At 40.5% G+C, this 22,045-nt stretch overlaps 1 protein-coding gene across 1 annotated transcript; it reads left to right on the top strand.

The window, feature by feature from the left end:
* The first annotated feature begins 1,464 nt into the window (after window positions 1–1,464).
* TTPA (alpha tocopherol transfer protein) lies at window positions 1,465–21,874 on the top strand. Its single transcript, XM_059994702.1, has 5 exons — window positions 1,465–1,706; window positions 9,236–9,389; window positions 14,843–15,036; window positions 17,203–17,313; window positions 20,126–21,874. Exons 1-5 carry the CDS (start codon window positions 1,503–1,505, stop codon window positions 20,312–20,314), a joined length of 852 nt encoding a protein of 283 aa, XP_059850685.1. The 5' UTR covers window positions 1,465–1,502; the 3' UTR covers window positions 20,315–21,874.
* The last annotated feature ends 171 nt before the right edge of the window (window positions 21,875–22,045 follow it).

Genomic DNA, 22,045 nt, shown 5'->3' with positions numbered 1-22,045 from the left:
ATCCTTCTTCACAGCTTTATGTTTTCCCAGAGCACTTATCACCACCTCTCATATTCTCTTTTATTGCCTGTTTATCTCATTCCTTGTCTATCTCCCTCCACAAGAATCAAAGCCCCCAAGACGAGGGTTTTGTCTGTTTTGTTTGCTGGTGGACCCTCGGTACCTGGAACAAGTTCTGGACACAGAAGCTGCTTAATAACTATTCTTTTCATGAATGAAATGGCAGTCTCTCTCACCTGCCACTGGACATCTTAAAGGCAAAGATTTGGTTTTATTTGTGCGATTCTAGTATTTACCTGTCGCATACTATATATTCAATAATAATTCGTCTCATGGGTTCCCCCTTGGGGAAACAGGTCAACTCTGGGATAGGGCAGAGATCAAGAAAAAGACCAATTTAACGACCTTTCTGGCTTCCACATCACTTTCCTGCTCCGTCTTCATTACCCAGGATCACTTAGATGAGGTCACATAAGGATTCTGGACTCTCTGTTGAGGGACTAGACATGGTGGTGAAGCATAACAGAGGAAGTATAGAGTGTTTAGAAAGATTTGTTTTTGGCACTTACTAGTCATTTATTGGTATATGTCACTAACAGAGTAAAGTGCCAAGAACTGAGAAGACTTTGCCTGGATTGGGAGGAAGGGGAAAAGCAGTGAGTCGGTGAAGGTGCCATTTTGGGATATGTATTTTGGAAACCACTGTTGTAACACAGTTTGAGGTGAGGAGTCGGTGTGAAGCGGAAGGGGTAGGGAGAAGGGCTCCGCGGCGAGCCCGCCACCAAGACGTGAAGTGGTGGTTCTAAGGCTCCTTCCACCTCCAGGACAAGGAGGGAAGGAAGAAAGGGAGGAAGGGAGGAAGGGAGGAAGGAAGGAAGGGAGGAAGGAAGGAAGGAAGGGAGGAGGAAAGGAGGAAGGAAGGAAGGGCGGGAGGGGAAAAAGCAAAGTACGCTAGCAGACTATTCTTAAAATATCCCTACCCCCCCCCAAAAAAGAAACCTAAAAAGGGCTTCCCTGGTGGCGCAGTGGTTGAGAGTCCGCCTGCTGGTGCAGGGAACGCGGGTTCGTGCCCGGGTCCAGGAAGATCCCACATGCCGCGGAGCCGCTGGGCCCGTGAGCCATGGCCGCTGAGCCTGCGCCTCCGGAGCCTGTACTCCGCAACGGGAGAGGCCGCAACAGTGAGAGGCCCGCGTACAGCAAAACAAAAAACAAAAAACACATCCCAACCAATCACAATCAACTAAGGCAAACAAACTTTGTCATCTTCCCCTTGACGTCGAACAGCAGTGCCTTCCTTACTGGGAAGGCTGGGGTTCCGACCTGGAGCTTCCAGAACGCTGAGCACGTCGGGGCTGCCACATGGTTCCGCGTAAGGAGCGGCCGGGCTCACCCTTACAGGCGGGGCGGGCGGGGGGCGTGCGCGGGCTGCCCGCGGAGGAGGGGCGGAGGCGGGCCCGACCTCTCCCCGGCGCCCGGGCAGCGGCGGGAGCGGGGCGGCGGGCATGGCGGAGGCGCGGCCGGGGCCGGCGGCGGGGGCGCAGCTCAACGGGCTGCCAGACCACTCGCCGCTGCTGCAGCCCAGCCTGGCCGAGCTGCGGCGCCGGGCTGGGGAAGCGGGCGCTCGGCTGGCGCGGCGGCCGCTCAGCGACGCCTTCCTGCTGCGGTTCCTGCGCGCCCGGGACTTCGATCTGGACCTGGCCTGGCGGGTAAGGGGTTCTCCCCGCCGGGCCGCACCCGGGGGACGGGCCGGTAAGCCGCGGCTGGGCCCGGACCCTCGCCGACGCCCGGCTCGCCGGCCGGACCTCGGCGGGGACGCGGCCCGAGCGCACCGCGCGGCGGAAGCGGGAGCTCTGAGGATTCCCGCGCTGGTCCTTGCAGTTTCTCTGGGTCGTGGAAACGGGAAACCTCGAAAAAAGCTGGAACCTTCTAGGGAGAGGGCCCATTTGACCCCAAGCACTGGAACTCTGCCCTGCACGAGTCTCCCGAACCTATAAAGTTTGGGGGAAATGCTTCACTTTCCGCGGCAGAGCGGGTGAGATAGAAAATGACAGCTGAAAAGTGGGAAGCCTAGAGTTATTCCATCTTAGCAGGTAACTCGACGTTTGGTGGGGGAAATGAAATTGCCAGTAAAACTGAAGATCTAAAGCCAAATCCTAGCAAAAGAGTATTATTAATAGTAACACTGAAGTGTCGAGACGGTAAAGCAGTCCAGAGTGTTCTGAGTAGGGGGATGCGGATGAGGCGCTTCTTTTTTTTTTTTTTTTTTTTTTGCGGTACTCGGGCCTCTCACAGTTGCGCCTTCTCCCGTTGCGGAGCACAGGCTCCGGACGCGCAGGCTCAGCGGCCATGGCTCACGGGCCCAGCCGCTCCGCGGCACGTGGGATCCTCCCGGACCGGGGCACGAACCCGTGTCCCCTGCATCGGCAGGCGGACTCTCAACCACTGCGCACCAGGGAAGCCCGGCACTTCTTTTGTGGCTCCAGGTGTGTTATGACAGCTGGTTGAGAGCAGGGTGGTGGGAAGACAGGAATCAGAAAGAGGGGTACGACCTTGAGTTCTGGCACTTTGGACTCAGCATCCTCACCTGTTAAATAACGGTGAAAGGGCCTCCCGCGATGACTGGTTTCCAGGACTGAACATTAACCAGTTTCACGGAACAGGACGTACCCAGCACAGAGCCTGGCACGTAGGAAGTGCTCAGCAGTTGAACTTGATCTAGCCCTTTCTCCAAGTGGCTCGCTCAGTGTCACACGGCGAGCTAGGAGGCAGAGGAAGTATTAGAGTGCAGAGTCCCAGCTGTCTCAGTATGAGGATTTTTGTTGTTGGTAACTAATTTTTAATTGAAAAAGTAAGAAGTACAGACGGTAAAAAAAAAAAAAAAAAAAAAAATCCATAAATAGTAAAGAATGCAAAGCAAGTTCCTAAAAGTAACTTTCTAAGGGAAAAATTCCTCACCCCAGACCTTAGCTTGCCAGCCTCCTACCCAGTGGCAGTTACTGTTACCTGTCTCTTACCTTTCCAGGTGTAATCTACAGTCACACAAGCATATGTATGTGTTTTACATTTTGCCTTTTTAACATAATTTATCATAGAGATGAATCTGTTTCAGCATGTGTCTTATTCTTTTGGGGGCTGTGTACTATTGCATTGTCTCAATTTATTATATTAAAATGTATTAACCAGTCTCCTGTATTGGACATAGGAGTTGTCATCAGACATTGGCAATGCTGCCGTGCATGCTGTTCATTCCTTCATTCAACGATTATTTTTTGAATTTCTACAATTTGCTTGACAGTTCACAAAACACAGAAACCAAAACAAATAGGGTTTCTTCCACACCAACTGGGTATTCTAGTACGTCTTTTTCATTGTATCAATACAAAAATAGGAAAATCCTTATAGGATAAGTTGAACTTGCACAATTGCTGGATGAAGTGCAATGTGCATTTTCAGTGTTGATGAATAGACCAACTGTCCTCCAAAGTGTTTGCACTTATTTTATCACTTCTATGTTATCAATACATAATGGTGTCTTTCCCCATATTATCACCCATGCTGTGTCACCAAATTTATGATCTGTGTGTCAACCTGCTAGGAACTGGTTCTCATTACTATAATAATAATGAGGAACTGGTTCTCCTTATTATTATAATATGCATTTATTTAATTACAAGTGAGGTTAATCATCTTTCATATATTTAACATTTTTAAATTCCTTTCTAATTAACTGCTTGTTTTGCTATTTTCTTCCACGTTGTTTACATAAAATACAAAACATTTTATTCATATCTTCGTGTATTAAAGAAAATAGGCTGTTGTACTAGTTTGCGGTTCGTCTTTTGACATCGTTAATGCTATTTTCTTTCTGTGAAGAATTTTAAAGTTTTTATGTAATCAAATGTATTGATTTGATTGTTCTGTGATTGCTTCTAGTTTCATAAGCTCTTCCCTTCTGCAAAATTTTCTCTAGTAATTTATGACTTCTCTTTTTTATGTTGGAGTTGTCGATCTACTGCACTTCATTTTGACATTAGGAATGAAATAGGAGACTACCTATTTCTTTTCTTTTATCAGATGGCTACTAAGCTCTCCTCATACTTATTCAGCAGCTACTAGATATGAAGACACAATCTCAGGTCCAATGAAAAGTGTAGCTCTAATGGGGTATTAAACATTTATAGGTAACTAACAACTAAAAGTGTATGATTTACAGATTTCATTTTGGTTACTTTTTAAAAAAAAATTTTTTTAAGTTTATTTTATTTTTGGCTGCGTTGGGTCTTCGTTGCTGCGCGCGGGCTTTTCTCTAGTTGCGGTGCGCGGGCTTCTCATTGTGGTGGCTTCTCTCGTTGTGGCACACGGGCTCAGTAGTTGTGGCTCAACGGGCTCTAGAGCGCAGGCTCAGTAGTTGTGGCGCATGGGCTTAGTTGCTCCGCGACATGTGGGATCTTCCCAGACCAGGGCTCGAACCCATGTGCCCTGCATTGGCAAGCGGATTCTTAACCACTGTGCCACCAGGGAAGTCCCCATTTTGGTTACTTTTTTAAAATAATGTCTACTATGTATAAAATAGATAGCTAATGAGAACCTACTGTATAGCACAGGAAACTCTACTGTTATCTGTGGTGACCTAAATGGGAAGAAAATCTAAAAAATAATAGATATATGTATATGTATAATTGATTCACTTTGCTGTACAGTAGAAACTAACACAACATTGTAAAGCAACTCTACTCCAATTAAAAAAAGTAACGTCTAGGGCTTCCCTGGTGACACAGTGGTTGGGAGTCCGCCTGCCGATGCAGGGGACACGGGTTCGTGCCCCGGTCCGGGAAGATCCCACATGCCGCGGAGCAGCTGGGCCCGTGAGCCATGGCCGCTGAGCCTGCGCGTCCGGAGCATGTCTAAATAGAAGATAAAATAAAATTGACCTCCAGCCTCTGTATTGTATATTTTTTTCCTGTATTATTTATTTTCCTGAATTGTTTTCATTGCATAATGTCCTTGAGGAGCTGGCTAAGGACTGTGTCCAAATCTACGGGATGGGAATCAAGTTTCTGTGAACTCTTTGCCCTATTTTTCTGCCAACTTGAAAGGAAAAAGGGAGAGTTAAGAGTATGAAACTGTTTTTTCATTTTCCTCCACAGAGGCAGTGAATTCAGTTACACTCCTTTATTTAAAATATGAAAGCCCTATAGTTTTAGTGTATGAAGAAACCTTGATAAGTCCCTCAGTTTTTTTTTTTTTTTGCGGTACGCGGGCCTCTCACTGTTGCGGCCTCTCCCGTTGCGGAGCACAGGCTCCGGACGCGCAGGCTTAGCGGCCATGGCTCATGGGCCCAGCCGCTCCGCGGCACGTGGTATCTTCCCGGACCGGAGCACGAACCCATGTCCCCTGCATCGGCAGGCGGACTCTCAACCACTGTGCCACCAGGGAAGCCCAGTCCCTCAGTTTTAATGAAGTTTCTCATTATTCTAGTTTTTGTATTTGAAATTATAACAAATTAGTGACTTTTGTGAATTCTAATAACTTTGGGAGTACCAGCTACTTTGGTAAGTAGTGTTTACGTGGATTATCTCACTATTTTCTCATTTTAGAAGAAACTGAGATGTAACGAGTAAGTAACTATCCTAAATCGCAGTTATGAAGGGGTAGAGCAAGAATTTGAACTTGAGCGGAGCTCAGGGGAGCCTGCACTCTCAAGTGAACTCTACTTGCCCCATCTGTTTAAAACAACTGTTAACCTCTGTCTATTCTATATATTCTTGTGAATATATAGAATCTTATCTTTCACATGTGAATATTCCTCCTTATATTTTTGCTCTATGTGATACGTTTTTTATTGTTTAATTATTTTTATAGTTTTCCTAAATACTTCAATGTTTTCAAAATTCCACTGACGCTCCCTGCTCATTTCCCACTAAATGCAGCTTCTTTTGTAAAATTCACTGAATCAAGTGTCAGTTTCAGACTCCGCTCTGCTCCTGGTAGCTACTACCCTGAAACAAATGTGTAATTTCTTCCAGTTTAGTTTTCTTACCAATAAAATGGGGTAACAATAGTTACCTCTTAGAATGTTCGAGAGCGGGAATTGAAATGATGCCATTAAACCCCAGAAAAGTGGCACAAATATGGTTGTAATTTTGTTGGAAAGTACACGAAAAATATAAGGAGAAACCTACTCTGTTACAAAGCAGAGTTAAAATAAGCTGTAACTTTTTATATTTATTTATTGCTAGTGGTGGTACAAAACAGGTGCCTTTCGGTAATGAATATTCACCCGCAGGCAGTTTTATTTCTGCCGTGGACTTTATGTGGTTTGTTGGAGAATTGCTCGGTAGCAGTTTACGTCATTTACATAATTTATTTATGTCAACCAGACTTTTGAATGTATTTATCAGTGGAAAAGTAATAACCAAAGATCCGGGTGTAGAGCCTTCAGTTTGCAAAAGTATGAGGGCAATTTGTGCATCTTTATGAAAGTCATTTTTTTCAAGCATGTGGATCCAGCTGGTTTAATCATGTATTAATTTATTCTTTCGTTCAACACATGTACCTGTCTCCTAAGTGCCCAGCACTCTGCAGAGATCAATAAGCTGAGGAACCTGCCTCTATTCCCTAAAAGATCCCTTTTTTAAAAAAAAATAAATTTATTTATTTTTGGCTGCGTTGGGTCCTCGTTGCTGTGCGGGCTTTCTTTTAGTTGCGGCGAGCGGGGGCTACTCTTTGTTGCAGTGTGTGGGCTTCTCATTGCGGTGGCTTCTCTTGTTGTGGAGCACGGGCTCTAGGTGTGCAGGCTTCAGGAGTTGTGGCGCATGGGCTCAGTAGTTGTGGCTCATGGGCGCTGGAGCACAGGCTCAGTAGTTGTGGCGCACAGGCTTAGTTGCTTCATGACATGTGGGATCTTCCCAGACCAGGGCTTGAACCCGTGTTCCCTGCATTGGTAGATGGATTCTTAACCACTGCACCACCAGGGAAGCCCCCAAAAGATCCCTGTTAATGAAGCTATAACTTTTATTATTCCACGGGAAAATAAAATTGTTATTTCTGTATTGGAGCTCCTATGCTGCTTCTGGTGTTTTGCTTGAATTAGAATTAAAAGGACTCATTTTCCATCTGAGGGAACTATGAAAAAAGTAATGAACATTAAAAATGCTAGTAACACTATTCTGATGCCCCCTAAGAAAGGAGAAGGAAGAGAAATTCATCTTATAGAAGAGAATGAATATATCAGGATCTACAAGGTGTCTTTTTTTCTTACTCCTTTTGGAATCTGCTATTTAGGTCACCAATTATTTCTTTGTTGGCAAATTTACTGACTTTTTTTCTTTCTAACCTCTCTGTTGCATTTAACTCTTAGTAACATTCTCTTTTTTTTAAACAGTTAGGGAAAGTTTCTTAAATGCAGAAATGACAGGGAGAAAGGAAGAGAAAGAGAGGGAAACAGTATCAGAGAGAAAGAAGTGGGGAGTAGAGCAACACAGATGCCTTTCCCTCCCTTCTGTACATTGTGGTGCCAGATCTCCTGTGGTCCAACCAGATCCTCTCTTCCTCCAGCCACTCCCAGCCGTTGACATCCCCCAAGGCTTGGAATTTCACCCTTTACTTGGTTTTTTAAACTTGTTTTTGCAGTTTCTCCTCCAGATCATGACTACTTCGTGATTACAGTTCTCATGTTCATTCCAGTGACTCTCAAATGCAAAATTTGTCCTTTCCTTTCATCTGAACTTTGATTCCACATTGCTAATAGATCTCTTTAAACTCAAAACAAATATACTGTCATTTTAGAAAAACTGAGAATGCTGAAAATCATGGAAAGGTAAATTGAAATATAATAAATTTTAACTGTAATTTGATGTCAGTATTCTCCACAATACACTGGCAATGTTTGTATTATTTGTAAATGCAGAGTAACCATTATTGGTGGTTATTTTGGGAAAAAAAAGAAAATGCGGTGCTTTCAAACCATATTTTGCCAAGACCTAATATCCAGGCAGACTGTTCCACAGGCTATCCGAGTGTATACCACCGTTAACAAGGTCAATTTTTGTTGTTTTCTGTTAGTACAGTATAGAAATGTTCCTTTGTATCTTTTTTCTAGGAGAGAAAATAAAAACCAAAAATTTTTAGTTATCTTTAATATAAACCTGCACTAAAAGCTTGGATGAGCAATTAATCTAAATAACTTTCCCTATTAAGAGAGCAGCAAGGCTGACTACCACTCGTTATGCCCATGTATGCTTTACCCAGCACCCTGCAAGACGCATGTTGAGAAAACATGACCTCAGAGCAGTTAAATACATGCCAAGACCGAGTGGATAGTAGGTGGTGGAGTCAAGGTTTTCCTGAAGCAGCAGCAGCCTGCGAATCAAGCTCTTCACTACATAGCATGGCCTGTATGATCCAGTTGTCACCAACCGGTGAGGTCCAAAGAGAGCAGGGATTTTATTCTGCCCACTGCTATACCTCAAGTGCCTCACTAAGTGTGTGGAACATTGCAGATGCTCAAAAACATTTGTAGAGTTAATTCATCTGCTTGATTTCTTTTCTTCCTTATTCACAAAGACTAAAAGGTGGATGTTTCAGCCTTCTATTGCTAAGTAACAAACCAACCCCGAATTTAGCGGCTTAAACCACGGCTGTTTATTGTAATGCGCCACTTTGGGCAGGGCTCAGCGGGGATGGTTCGTCTGTGCTCCACGTTGCATGAGATGGGACCATGGCTGAGGTCAGGCTATCTGAGATGGCCTCTCATCGTCCAGGGCCTCTCTCTGCAGAGATTCATTATTTAATAATCCTACATGGTCTCTGGATCCCAGAAAGCAAAAAGAGAAGGTCTCAGGCTTCTTAACCAAGCACGGTGTCACTTCCATCAAAGCGAGACAGGAGGCCAGCTCAGCTTCAAGAGGAAGGAATCAAATGGACTCCACCTGCTGGTGGAAGGAATGACATGTGCACACCAGGAGGGGAGGCATTGTTGACAGCTATCTTTGGGAGACTCTTTACCACAGGAGACAAATAAAAATTCCTCAACTTTGAATTTGTGACTAACTCCTATCACCTGAGATCCTGCATGAAGTGTGCTTTTAGCTTTTACAGCTAAAAAGATACCCCAGGTTAGAATCCTGACATAATACGTGGCAAGGGCCCTACATAATGCCAAGACTTTCCTATCGCTCTTACAAAATGCTTACCATGTATGCTATCTGTAGATAAGTTTTATTTTATTTTCCAGTTACTGGAAAACTACTATAAGTGGAGAGCAGAATGTCCAGAAATAAGTGCAGATCTCCATCCTAGAAGCGTTCTTGGCCTTCTGAAGGCCGGCTACGTCGGCGTCCTGAGAGCCCGAGACCCCACTGGCAGCAAAGTTCTGATTTACAGAATTGGTAGGTCACACACAGCACTTCCTCTTTTTTATTTTTCTTGACTGCCATATCGGAAGCTTCCATGAGTTCATATTTAAGAATTTAGCTTTTTAGGTTTTAACTTGGGTTTCATTTAGTCTTTTATAAAATTTTTTTTTTAATTTTTATTTTTTATATTTTCTTGACTGCGCTGTGTGGCATGTGGAATCTTAGTCCCCCAACCAGGGATCGAACCCGCGCCCCTTGCATTGGAAACCTGGAGTCTTAACCACTGGACTGCCAGGGACATCCCTCATTTAGTCTTTAAGGTCCCCCAAATAGAATAAAACTGGCCGTTGTGAGAAAATTATCCAAAACCAATGAAAATCCTACTTCCATTCTTCCACACAGTTAACTATATAAAGTAAGAGGAAAAGAAAACAGAGAAGAGAAATAGGTGGAAAAGGTAAAAAAGATCAAGGTAAAGTGTTTCAAAAATTCAAATAAGAATTCTGAACTATAATAATACAAGCTCCACGAGAGCATAGATTTTGTCTGTGTTCTGTTCGCTGATGTTTCCCAAGCACCGAAACCAGGGCGTGGCACATGGTAGGTATTTATGAGATATTTTTGGAGTGAGTGACAGAGTGAACGGTGGTTGGGTCCAGGCTGCGGAGCGAGGAGCTCATTCTCCAGGTGGAGGAAGGGGAGGAAGGGGCCGTGGGAAGCAGCACCCAGGCAAGTGTTAAAGAACCCCCGTTCCACGTTCCCCTCTTTTTGTTTGTTTGTTTGTTTGTTTGGTTGGTTGTGGTAAGCGGGCCTCTCGCTGCTGCGGCCTCTCCCGTTGCGGAGCACAGGCTCCGGACGCGCAGGCTCAGCGGCCATGGCTCACGGGCCCAGCGCATCGGCAGGCGGACTCTCAACCACTGCGCCACCAGGGAAGCCCCCGCTCTTTCTTTCCACTGCTTCCTCTTTTCACCCCTAGGTCTTCCTAGTGTTTCCTGGAGGCTGGAAACCCATAACTTCTGCCCTTCCCTTCGACCTGTGTGTGATTAAAAATGGCACGAAACGGAGGGTTCACACTGTCCCCAGCATCCTTTCCTGGCCCGGTTGGAATGACAAAGATAACCAACATTTCATGAGCAGAATCTTATGAATTATCCACTTACGGAAACTTTCACATCTGTAAATATTCTAGGGAACTTAAAGATATTTATAGATTTGCTTTTCCTGCCTGCTTATAGATAAGATACCTGCCTATAACTCAGCACTTGGCTGTCTTGCAAGAAGATCCTGCATTCAGTTCTTGAAAAGGTAGCCGAAGACTAAGTAGAATGATTCTGTTTTTCTGCTCCAGCTTCTGTGTCAAATACAGCTGGGTTAATCGTGAAGTCGTTGTCTGTAAGCCAGACATTACAGGTGCTCTTCTGTCCTGTCGTTGCCTCACCGGTGTTATAGGAAGTTGCGTGAGGTTCCCCGAGTTCCTGAGGGTTAGAGTTGCCAGATTTAGCGAAGTATCTGTGTTTTATGTAGCAAGTCAAACTGTTTTATGAAAGCTACAGTGTCCAGTTACATTTGAATTTCAGGTAAACAATGAATAATTTTTTTTAGTATGCATGGGGCATACTTAGACTAAAAAAATATATCCAGTTTATCTGAAATTCAGCTTTAATTGGGCTTCTTATATTTTATCTAGCAACCCTACTCAGAGGTCCCAGAAGCACAAGATGGAAACCTACAGGTGATTCCTTCTGCGAGTATCCTGGCTCTGCATGCCTGGCTGGAGGTTTTTTGGGGTCTCCTCATGTTAAGAAGTAAAAATGAGACCTTAATAGTGAAAAAGCAAATGTGCTACTTTGATCAGAAACACCTTAACTAATAGAAGTCAACAGTCTTCTATTGTTTAGCGAGGGCCTCTTTTTTTTTTAACATCTTTATTGGAGTATAACTGCTTTACAATGGTGTGTTAGTTTCTGCTTTATAACAAAGTGAATCAGCTATACATATACACACATCCCCATATCTCCTCCCTCTTGCGTCTCCCTCCCACCCTCCCTATCCCACCCCTCTAGGTGGTCACAAAGCACCGGGCTGATCTCCCTGTAGCCTCTTGCAGTTATTAATTTATAAGTGTACTGTTTAACTCAAAGAGATTTTAAGATCAAGAAAACATCAATTTAGTGACGGTCAGACAGGAGAGTATGCGGCAAATCTTCTGAGTGTTATGTAGAATAACATGTTACTCCAGGGCGAAAGGAGAAACTCAGAAGAGTTTTATGAGTAAAATGAAAGAATAGGATACATTTATATTTATACATTTTCTAAATTTAATTGAATTAATGGGAGGAACTAAAAAAAGGAAATCTGTGGTAGAGCTTTTTGGGTAGAACGTTAGCATAACTCCTTCCCTGGTACCATCTCTGTGCAGTGTAAGCAGTGAGAAAATGCACAGAACCTTTTCCTCCAGTCCAGCAGGACAACCCAAGGGGAAACTAAAATTTTGCCATTATTGGCCTATAAGCCAAAGGATATAATTTTATGCCTTTTGAGACTCACTACTGTACTACAGCAGCAAAAGTAAAATTTAGCAGCGAGCATTAAGTTTTGACTGGCTTGGTTCTCAGGAACACAGGTTCTAGGGCATGCTGCCTGGGTCGGAATCCCAGCTCTGCTATGTCTAGCTACATGGAAAGCTGTGCAGCTATAATTCCATCTTCTCATCTGTCAAATGGGCATAGCAGAAACTTTCCTCATAGGGTTTCTGTGAGCATTAAATCTTGCAATATAGTATATATAAAATATAATTAGAAAATTACCTGGTATGTACTAAGCACTCAATAAATGTTAGATAGTTGCTGGAGAAGGAACTAAAAATGTACGGCAAGTTTTTCTTTTGCTTTAAGGGAGCTTAGAGTCTAAACCAGCAATGTCCGATAGAACTTTCTATGATGGTGAGATTGTTCTCAGTAGCTACTAGCCACACGTAGCTGTTGAGCACTTGAAATGTGGCTATCGCAACTAAGAAGCTGAATTTTTATTTTATTTACTGTAATTATTTTAAATGTTAATTAATTTAAATTTACATAGCCACATATGGCTAATGGCTACTATTTGGACAGCACAGGTCTAGACAACTATGTTGGTGGGCTCAGAAATTTAAGTCAGTCACTATTTTCTGAACTGCAGACTTTCAGTCATTCTGTTCATATTTTGCACCATTATAGCTTGCAGCCAGTGTCTGAAGTCGTACAGTACACGTGAACTGGTTTATCCATGGATTGATTATTCAGATTCCTACCAGGAATCTGAGGCTTTTAAAAATAAAGGGCAATTCCATTGTACCTTTCTAGGAATACCTCTAATTATCCCTTCTCTCTCTTCATCTCTAGATTTTTCCTTGCTATTACACACTATCCATTAACATTTAAATCTGTTAGGATCAGCCATCCAAAAGCTCCTTAATCCCGTAAGACCCTCCAGCCTCCACCCTAGCCGTCTCCCCACACCTCATTCTCAGCCACATTTTTAGAGTTAGCTATGTTCACCATCCACATTTTCTCACAGGTCCTCTCAACGCCCCCCGGTCTGGTTTCACTGCCACCTCTCTGGTGAAATGACCTTAGCAAATCATCGGTGACCTTTTCACCAAATCTAGTGGATGTGTTTAGTGCTATTTCACTTGACCTCTTTACATAGCAAACCTCTTCCTCTTTTTTGAGGTATTTGCCTCCCTTCTCTGATGCCACATACTCCTGGTGTTTTCCTCCAACTTAAACTGACTGTTTCTTCTTAGTCTCCTTTGCTGGCACTACGTATTCTACTGTAAATTCCGAAATTCCTTAGGACATTGGCCTTAGCCTCCTCTTCTTAAGCTACTTACCTCTCTACCATAACAGAGAGAAACGTAAGTCCATGGTACTCCCTGCTATATAGACCTATAAGCACAGAAACTCTGAGATTTGTATCTTCACCCCCATTATCCCTTTGTTCCCAAAGCCCCATACGACCAGTTCCCGATCTCAGCTGTATCCAACTGGACATCTCACAGTCACCATTCTAACGTGTTCAAAACTGCCTATGATCCTTCCTTCCTCAACACTTTTCTTCCAGTGTTTCCTATCTCAACAAATGGTACCACCATTCTACCCAGTTGTTCAAGCCAGAAACTTTGGTATTTTTAGAATTTTACCATTCCTTAGTCATGAATCTTTTTTTTTCCTTAACCCTTCATCTTGTTAGGTATTGCATGAACCTTGTAATCTGAAGATTTGCATCTTTTTCCAGCTTTGGAAAAATTTTCTCTTCTGTTACTATTCCTTTCTCCTCTGTTCCCTATTCTCTGTATTATTGCCTTCCAGAACTCTAATTAGTTGGATTTTGAAACTTCTGGATCTAGCTGCATGTCTGTTAACTTTTTATTCATACATATTGACTCCTGGGTCTTCAGTGTTGAGATTGAGACTTCCTCAGCTTGATGTTCCAAACCATTATTCCATCGTTGGCTGTGTCTCTTCTGACATTTATCCCATCAACTGAGATTTGCTTGGATTGTCATCTTTTAATTTCCAACATCTCAACTGATTCTTTTTCATAATAGCCTGTTCTCATGACAATAGCCTATGGTATCTTTTTTTCCTCAGTGAAACAATTTTGTTTCTTTTAATGTTTCTTTTGCTTTATTAGCTGTTTCCTTCAGTTTTAGTGCCTTTGTCTATTGAGTTTGGATCCTCTCTTCTTTGTGTGTCTGTGTCTTTAAAACTATTAAAATTCTTAGTGGTTGCATATCTTTTTTAAAGATCACCTGCTTGCCTATCCATTACTGTCAATTTTGCATGACGTGGCCTGCCCCAGGACTGGTGGGGGAGGGGAGAGGACAAGAACTCAGTAGCTCCTCTTCTTAGCACAGGTATTCCTTGTTTTTCCTGGGTGTGGGGAGCTGGCTACCCTTCCGAGCGCACACTACTTTTCTAGCCTATATGGACGTGCCTCTCCTACACGCTGCTCGTCACAGAGGGTGTCAGAGAGACCCACCTGCTTGTCTGCTCCTCGCACATTTCCCTTAGCAGCAACCTCTGTGGTTACAATGGGGCCCTAGTTATTCTTCATAATTCAGAGCCTTGCTTTTCCCATTTTCAATACCTTCGAGCGTGGAGCATACCCAGAGGCATTCCAACCTTCAGCTGCAGTTCCATCCTGCTGTAGTTTGGGCTGTAGCTTCATCTGGCCATCAAATCCAGGCTGCATTTATTCTCTTATTTTCTCCGTGCTCTTAAGAATCTGTTCTTTGCTAGGGATTGGAGGGAGGGAGGGAGGGAGGGAGAAACAGGCACGTGTTCTTGGACCACCAATTTGATCTGTTACTCAATTCATGATCTTTGTACGTGTTTTATTTCTATAGATCCTTTAAGTCTAAAAAGAATTCGTTTCCTTTTGTAAATCTTTCTGATTCTTTACACAGTGCCGAGATATGATTTTTTACATTTTTTTTTTTTTAGCACACTGGGACCCAAAAGTTTTCACAGCTTATGATGTGTTTCGTGTAAGTCTAATCACGTCCGAGCTTATTGTACAGGAGGTAGAAACACAACGGAATGGAATCAAGGCTGTCTTTGATTTGGAAGGCTGGCAGTTTTCTCATGCTTTTCAGATGACTCCATCTGTAGCCAAGAAGATTGCTGCTGTTCTTACAGTAAGTGTGTATTTTAACTGTTCGGTACAATACTTAGTTATATGTTAAAGAGAAGGGAGAGTACATTTATTAGAAAATTAAATACAATTTTAGAAATGATACATAGAATCAATAACGGTAAGAGGAAGTAAAGTGTTATTAATTCAAAAAGAAAGAATGGGGCTTCCCTGGTGGCGCAGTGGTTGAGAGTCCGTCTGCCGATGCAGGGGACACGGGTTCGTGCCCCGGTCCGGGAAGATCCCACATGCCGCGGAGCGGCTGTGCCCGTGAGCCATGGCCGCTGAGCCTGCGCGTCCGGAGCCTGTGCTCCGCAACGGGAGAGGCCACAACAGTGAGAGGCCCGCGTACCACAAAAAAAAAAAAAAAAAAAAAGAAAGAATGTTGCAACAAACTGTGAAAATATGTTCAAAATTTCTAACCACAGAATTCATATATTTAAACAATAATGTGGTGATTTTATCTTTCAGTCACTAAAATTTTCTTCCTAAATTAAAAATTGACTCAAAAAATAATATTTATAGCAATCATACAACAAAATGTCATGTAGGTTTTGGTTGATACAGATTGATACAGTTGATATACAGGTTGATAGATTGATACAGTTCTTTCCGGGGGGAAAAAAAAAAAGTTTTAAAAATGGCCATCATCTTTGACCCAGTAATCCTGCTTTTGGAAACCTAGCCAAGGAATAATCTTAAATATAGCAAAGACTTTGTGTATAATAATAATAGCTTACTGTGTGCCAGGTACTTTGCTAAGTGTTTCAAGTGCATTACCACTTAATGGCTACACCAAAGCTTATGACATATGACTATTAATTTTTCCATCTTACAAATTATTTTACTGTGTCAGAGAGGTGACATAGCAATGCCCAAGTGTACACATTTTGTCAGCAGTGAAACAGGGATTCCAATCCAGGATATCTGAAGATAAAAGCTGTACTTAGAACCACCATTGCTTCTATGCATAAAGATAGTTACTATAGCATCAATTTTTTAAAATAAATTTACTTATTTAATTTATTTATTTTTGGCTGTGTTGGGTCTTCGTTGCTGCGCGCGGGCTTTCTCTAGTTGCGGCGAGCAGGGGCTACTCTTCGTTGCGGTGCGCGGGCTTCTCTTTGCGGTGGCTTCTCTCGTTGTGGTGCACGGGCTCTCGGTGCACGGGCTCAGTAGTTGTGGCGCACGGGCTTAGTTGCTCCGCGGCATGTGGGATCTTCCCGGACCAGGGATCGAACCCATGTCCCCTGCATTGGCAGGTGGATTCTCAGCCACTGCACCACCAGGGAAGCCCCCTATAGCATCAATTTTTATAGAAAAAAATTAGAAACAGCTTATTTGTCTAGAAATAGGAAAAGCGTTACTTAAATAATGGTACATCCATTTGATGAATTATAGCATCAATATTAAAGCTCACAATGTTTACAAAAATTGTATTATGTCAGTGAAACAAAACGGGGTGCAAATTATTTAGAGAGCATATTAGCAATTATGTTTAAAATAAAATTATTCATAGAAAGAACCTGAAAGGAAAAATCACAATTGATAACACATCTCTAAAAGCTATGTGCAGAAAAAAAAAAAGAGTTTTGCATGAAAGAAACTTGGCAGGAAAAATCTCTATATTAACAACACATCCTTGGGTAGGGAAAATACTGATGGGGTTGTTCTTTGAATCCTTAACATTTTAAACCTTAGAAAAAAGCCGATATTACTTTGATGTGAAAGACTTATACCCGTGTCAAAAGTTTAAAAGTGTGTGTTTATTGTACTATTCTTTCAACTTTTATGAAAGTTTGATTTTTCTTCCTCAAAATAAAAATTTGAGGGGAAAAGGTTAAGTATCCAAATGACTCATTGATTTTTCAAAAGCACATTTATATGTGATTGGGGAAGACATTTTCTGTGTCCTGCTTATGAAAGATGTAGGTATTTCTTAAAATACTTGGCCTAAACTACAAGGTGCAACCTTTTTAGAGACCTTTTCTTAATCTAGGGACAGTGAACTATAAAGCAGGCTATTGTGTTGATGGAATAATTTTGAAAATAAAATCACACTTTAGGTATTGCTGTAAGTTTAGCAAGTGTTCAAAGAAGGGGCTTGTCGATACGATTACGTATTGATTTATGCTTTGTTATTAACAAGACATTTTCTTTATTTTCAAAGGATTCCTTTCCATTAAAAGTTCGTGGTATCCATTTGATAAACGAGCCAATAATTTTCCATGCTGTCTTTTCCATGATTAAACCATTTCTGACTGAAAAAATTAAGGAACGGGTAAGTAAAACATATTCAAGTCACTATTCTTCTGCACCAAATGTTCCACTCCTTTGTTATTTAAAAATTGCTCTCTTATTTCCGCCCCTCCCCCCAACACACACAGCATTGTCCCAGTGTTTTGAATATTTATCTAACAACCCAACTACTTCTATAAAATTTCTTTTTAGTTTTGAAAAATCAAGTTAGTGAGGCTGTGGAAAAACTGGACCTCTAACACATGGCTGGTGAAACTGCAAAATGATATATTCCCTGTAGGGGGCAGTGTGGTCATAGTTATCAAAATCACAGCCTTCACATTTCTGGGATTTTTATCCTACAGATATACATGCTCATAAACAAAATTACATATACAAGGGGATTCATTGTAGCAAAATATGGGAAACCACCCAGTTTTCATCATGAGGGAGCTGGTTAAATAAACTGTGATGCACCTACACAATGGAACACAGTAAGATTTGCAGGATGTATTGTGAAGGGAAATAAGAACATGCAGAATCGTGTTTACACTATCTTTTGTATAAAAAGGGAAGAAATCAGAATCTATAGTTATATGGGCATAAAAGTTATTTTTAAAGGATGTGCAAAGAAACAACCAAAGTGGTTACCTCTATGGAACAAAAGAGAGGTACGGATGGGGTAGCTGAGGATATGGTTGGGAGCAAGACAGCTCACTGTGGACCTTTTATCTTGTTTTGATTTCTAGCCGTGTGAATGTATTACCTATGTAAATAATAAACATGCTTAAATTAGACACGTGTAACTGAAAACCATAGTACCCAAGGTATGTGACTTAATGTCGTTAGTTAAAGCAAATAGATTTGATTTTTTTTTAATTAATTAATTTATTTTATTGATTTATTTTTGGCTGCGTTGGGTCTTCATTGCGGTGAGTGGGCTTCTCATTGTGGTGGCTTCTCTTGTTGCAGAGCACGGGCTCTAGGCATGTGGGCTTCAGTAGTTGTGTCATGCGGGCTCAGTAGTTGTGGCTTGCAGTCTTAGTAGTTGTGGCTCGCTGGCTCTAGAGCACAGGCTCAGCAATTGTGGCGCACGGGCTTAGTTGCTCCGCAGCATGTGGGATCTTCCCGGACCAGGGATCGAACCCGTGTCCCCTGAATTGGCAGGCAGATTCTCAACCACTGCACCACCAGGGAAGCCCAATTTGATGTTTTTTACCTATCTTGCAGAGTCTTATCTCAGGTGAATATCAATATTACTTGGTATTTTTCAAGTGTTGACAATAGAGTGTGAGTTCCCAAACTGGCAACCAGTCTTCTGCATGAATCTGTAGAGGATAATTTTTAGAGCATTTATTTAGACAAACGTTGGCAACATCTAATGCATGAACACAAACAGGTTTTAAAGGCATTGACAATTTAAATATCAAAAACTATTTAAATAGAAATACTGGTAATGTGAGTGATAATAGCATATTTGGAATGTTACAAAGTATATTCTTTCATACTAAGAAAATGTAACATCTTGCATCTGGTCAGAAAATGACGACTCTAGAGCTTCTTTTGAGGTTTTCCAGTAGGTATTTCTGTCTGTCTTCAAGAAGAACTGCCCCTATGGAAGATTCTTTTATTCTTATAAAAGCCGGGTTTTTTTGTTTATTCTTTTTTTCCTCTCTTCAGTATAGCTTGACAATAGCTGGCCATCTTCTGTTGAACGCTGACAGACATAAAAATAAGTATTTCTATTTTGGGTTATATTCTGGACCAAAAAAATGAATACAACAATAAACTGAACCTAATAAACAGGAGAACATGAGCAAGAAGAGAAGAAAAATTTTAAATTGAGAAGTGAAGCATTTCAATGAAAGTTAATTGACATGAAACAGACTTGCCAAAATGGGGAAGGCAGGGAGGACCAAATCTAGCCACTTTCTCCCTTTAAACATTTTGGCAGTACTCTATGAATGATTTTATTTCTCCCTTCCTGAAGAGATGGTTGAATTTCTTTTCAATTAGCTGGTAATATTTCAAACATTTCAGAAAAAAATCAAGGATTGGGACTGTAAGGTTCCTGAGTGCAAAGAACTTGTTTCATTCATCTTTCAGTCTTCATATCCTAAGCACATAGTAGGTGCTTATTAAATGATTGTTGAATGTACAGATGAAGCCTAGCAGATGAGTAAAGGTATTTATGTATTTATTTTTAACAAGATGTGCTTTTAATCAAAGGTTCCAAGTCTTTATTTTAACTTCAGGACATTATATGATCAATTTTTATAGTTTAAAATGTTCAAAAATTTAAAGTTCTCAACGCAACAACTATCATAATTTCTCTTAATTTTTTATTAGCCAAGACTGTCTGTCAACTGTACCACATAAATTATTCCCTGCGTACCTGATTGTGTGCTCAGATATATGCTTTTATTTAATATGAACTAATAAAAGGAAGAACATTTTTATCATCTACAGAACCATCCCAGGATATTCAATCTTTTGCTAAGAATCACCTGTACATTAGGGAATAGAATGTATAAAATGATTTTATTTAGAGTTTTAAAAATCTACTTTTGAAAGAAAAAAGAATGGCTTTTTGTAAATATTGTATAGTTACAAGGATGCAAATATAAGAGAACAGTAAATTGATCAGATTCAGAAGCAGCACAATCTAAACATAAGTATAGTTATTAGCTTCATAAGCAGAGGAATAAAGGATGTATCGGTAGTATCTATACATGTGCTCCTATCTTAGAAGTGATGAGAGCATCTTATCTTACAGTGTTGATTTTCCATTGGAAATGCATCTGATATACTGAGAGGCAGAGGGCATACCTTCTAAAACATTTTGGCTGTTTCAGATTCATATGCATGGGGACAATTACAAACAAAGGTTACTTCAGCATTTCCCAGACATTCTTCCAGTGGAATACGGTGGTAAAGAATACTCCATGGAGGACATTTGTCAGGAGTGGACAAATTTTATAATGAAGTCTGAAAATTATCTCAGCAGCATTTCACAGACCGCTAAAGGAGAAGAAGTTATTTAATGTGAGAGACTTCCTAATTAAAAATACATGAGTAAGATCCTACCTGGTTATATGAATGAAAGAAAAAGAATCATTAAACTAATGCTTTTCCGATTGATTTTTTTCAATGTAAAAATCTTCTAACTTGAGCAACATGGATATTTGGGAAATTTCTTTACTTTTTAAATATCTTTTCTTTACCTTTAAAGTAATTAAATATTATTATACCTTAAAAGCATAGAAGAGGTTCCTGATTTTTGCACTTGGAAGAAAGTTATCTCTAAAGTATCTTTTCACGCGCACTTCGGTGTGTTTCTCAAAAGTTTTATTTTAAACAACTTTTCTGGTCACACTGGTTTGATTATAAATGAATAAATATTCACTGAAAAGAAATATTAGCACAAATCAACTGATTATAAAAATCTATTCACACTCATTTTGGGTGCGTGTCAGATAGACTATAATTCAGATTAAAATCTGAATACAGTTTTATATAGTTATTTCTGTGGGCCAGCAAGGTAGTTCACCTCAGGGAAATTCTATTTTACCATATTTGCACAATAGAAACTTTTGATTGAAGAGTCTGTACGCCATAAACTCTTATGTGTAGCATCAATAGGTCTCTATGAAATTATTCATGTTGATACAGTTAACTACATAGAGATTCAGAGGTGGAATAATATTTGGTTGCCGTATACGTGGACTCTATTTTTTAATTGAACAGTAACACAACTACACAAGGGAGAGGAAATGTTTACATTTTAAAATCACTGTCAACTACATCTGGAACTTTTCAGATTATGCATGAAGAAATTTGGGTTTTACTGTATTATCAGAACATTCTAGCCAAATCCTACAATTCATATTTACTTAAAAAAAATCAGGAGTTAAAATGTGCTGTTTGTACTGTAGCTATGTTAAAGCATATTTCATTTATTGAGAAAGACATGTCAGTATAGCTTTCAACTTATGACAATTTTTATAGTATTTTATAATTTTTAAGTTTTATTTTAAACTTAAAAATGAAAGAACACAGTATACAAAATTTGTTAAACATTTTTTAGCTTAGTTGGGTTTCAACATTAATCATACAATAGTATCTTTGTGAAAGAATATGTAATGGGTGTTTTTCTTTATAAGAAAATTATTCTAATCAGATGAGCTGATACTTATGATTCTCTGTACATGTATCTGTGAAAAATTGGGAGTGATTGTGAATGTTCTTTAGAGAACGTGTTTGATTTTGATTTAGCATTGGGAAGGTAACTTTATATTATAAATTTAATTTAAAATATTAGATCATGCCTGTTTTCTAAAAAATGTTAAAATCTTCTTTACAAAATCATACAATTTAAAATTGTATAATTAAAAATGACAGCAGAATAAAACTATTTAAAAAGTATAAATAATAGCAACAACAAAAAGTTCTAGTTTACCCAACTTTTATTCCTAGAAGGTTTACATCACAAAGTTCCACTTCATTCACATTTGGGTGCTTAAAACACTTTCTTCTGACTCTGTGAAGGAATGATTACTTTAGCACAAGAATAAAGGATAGTATTTTAAAATCTTTTAAATATGATTCACAAAAAAAAAAAAAAAAAAAAAATATGATTCACTGGTGATGTTACTGACAGTAAATAGAATTAAAATAAGTCAATCAGTAGAAGTACATTTCATTATAGGACTTTGAATATTTTATGAAATGCAGCGATTCACTGAAGAACATTCAAAGAACAATGTAAAATGAAC

This window comes from Delphinus delphis, chromosome 17 (genome assembly GCF_949987515.2).
Source record: "Delphinus delphis chromosome 17, mDelDel1.2, whole genome shotgun sequence".
NCBI classification, from domain to species: domain Eukaryota; kingdom Metazoa; phylum Chordata; class Mammalia; order Artiodactyla; family Delphinidae; genus Delphinus; species Delphinus delphis.
This window is presented reverse-complemented; position numbering and strand designations above follow the sequence as displayed.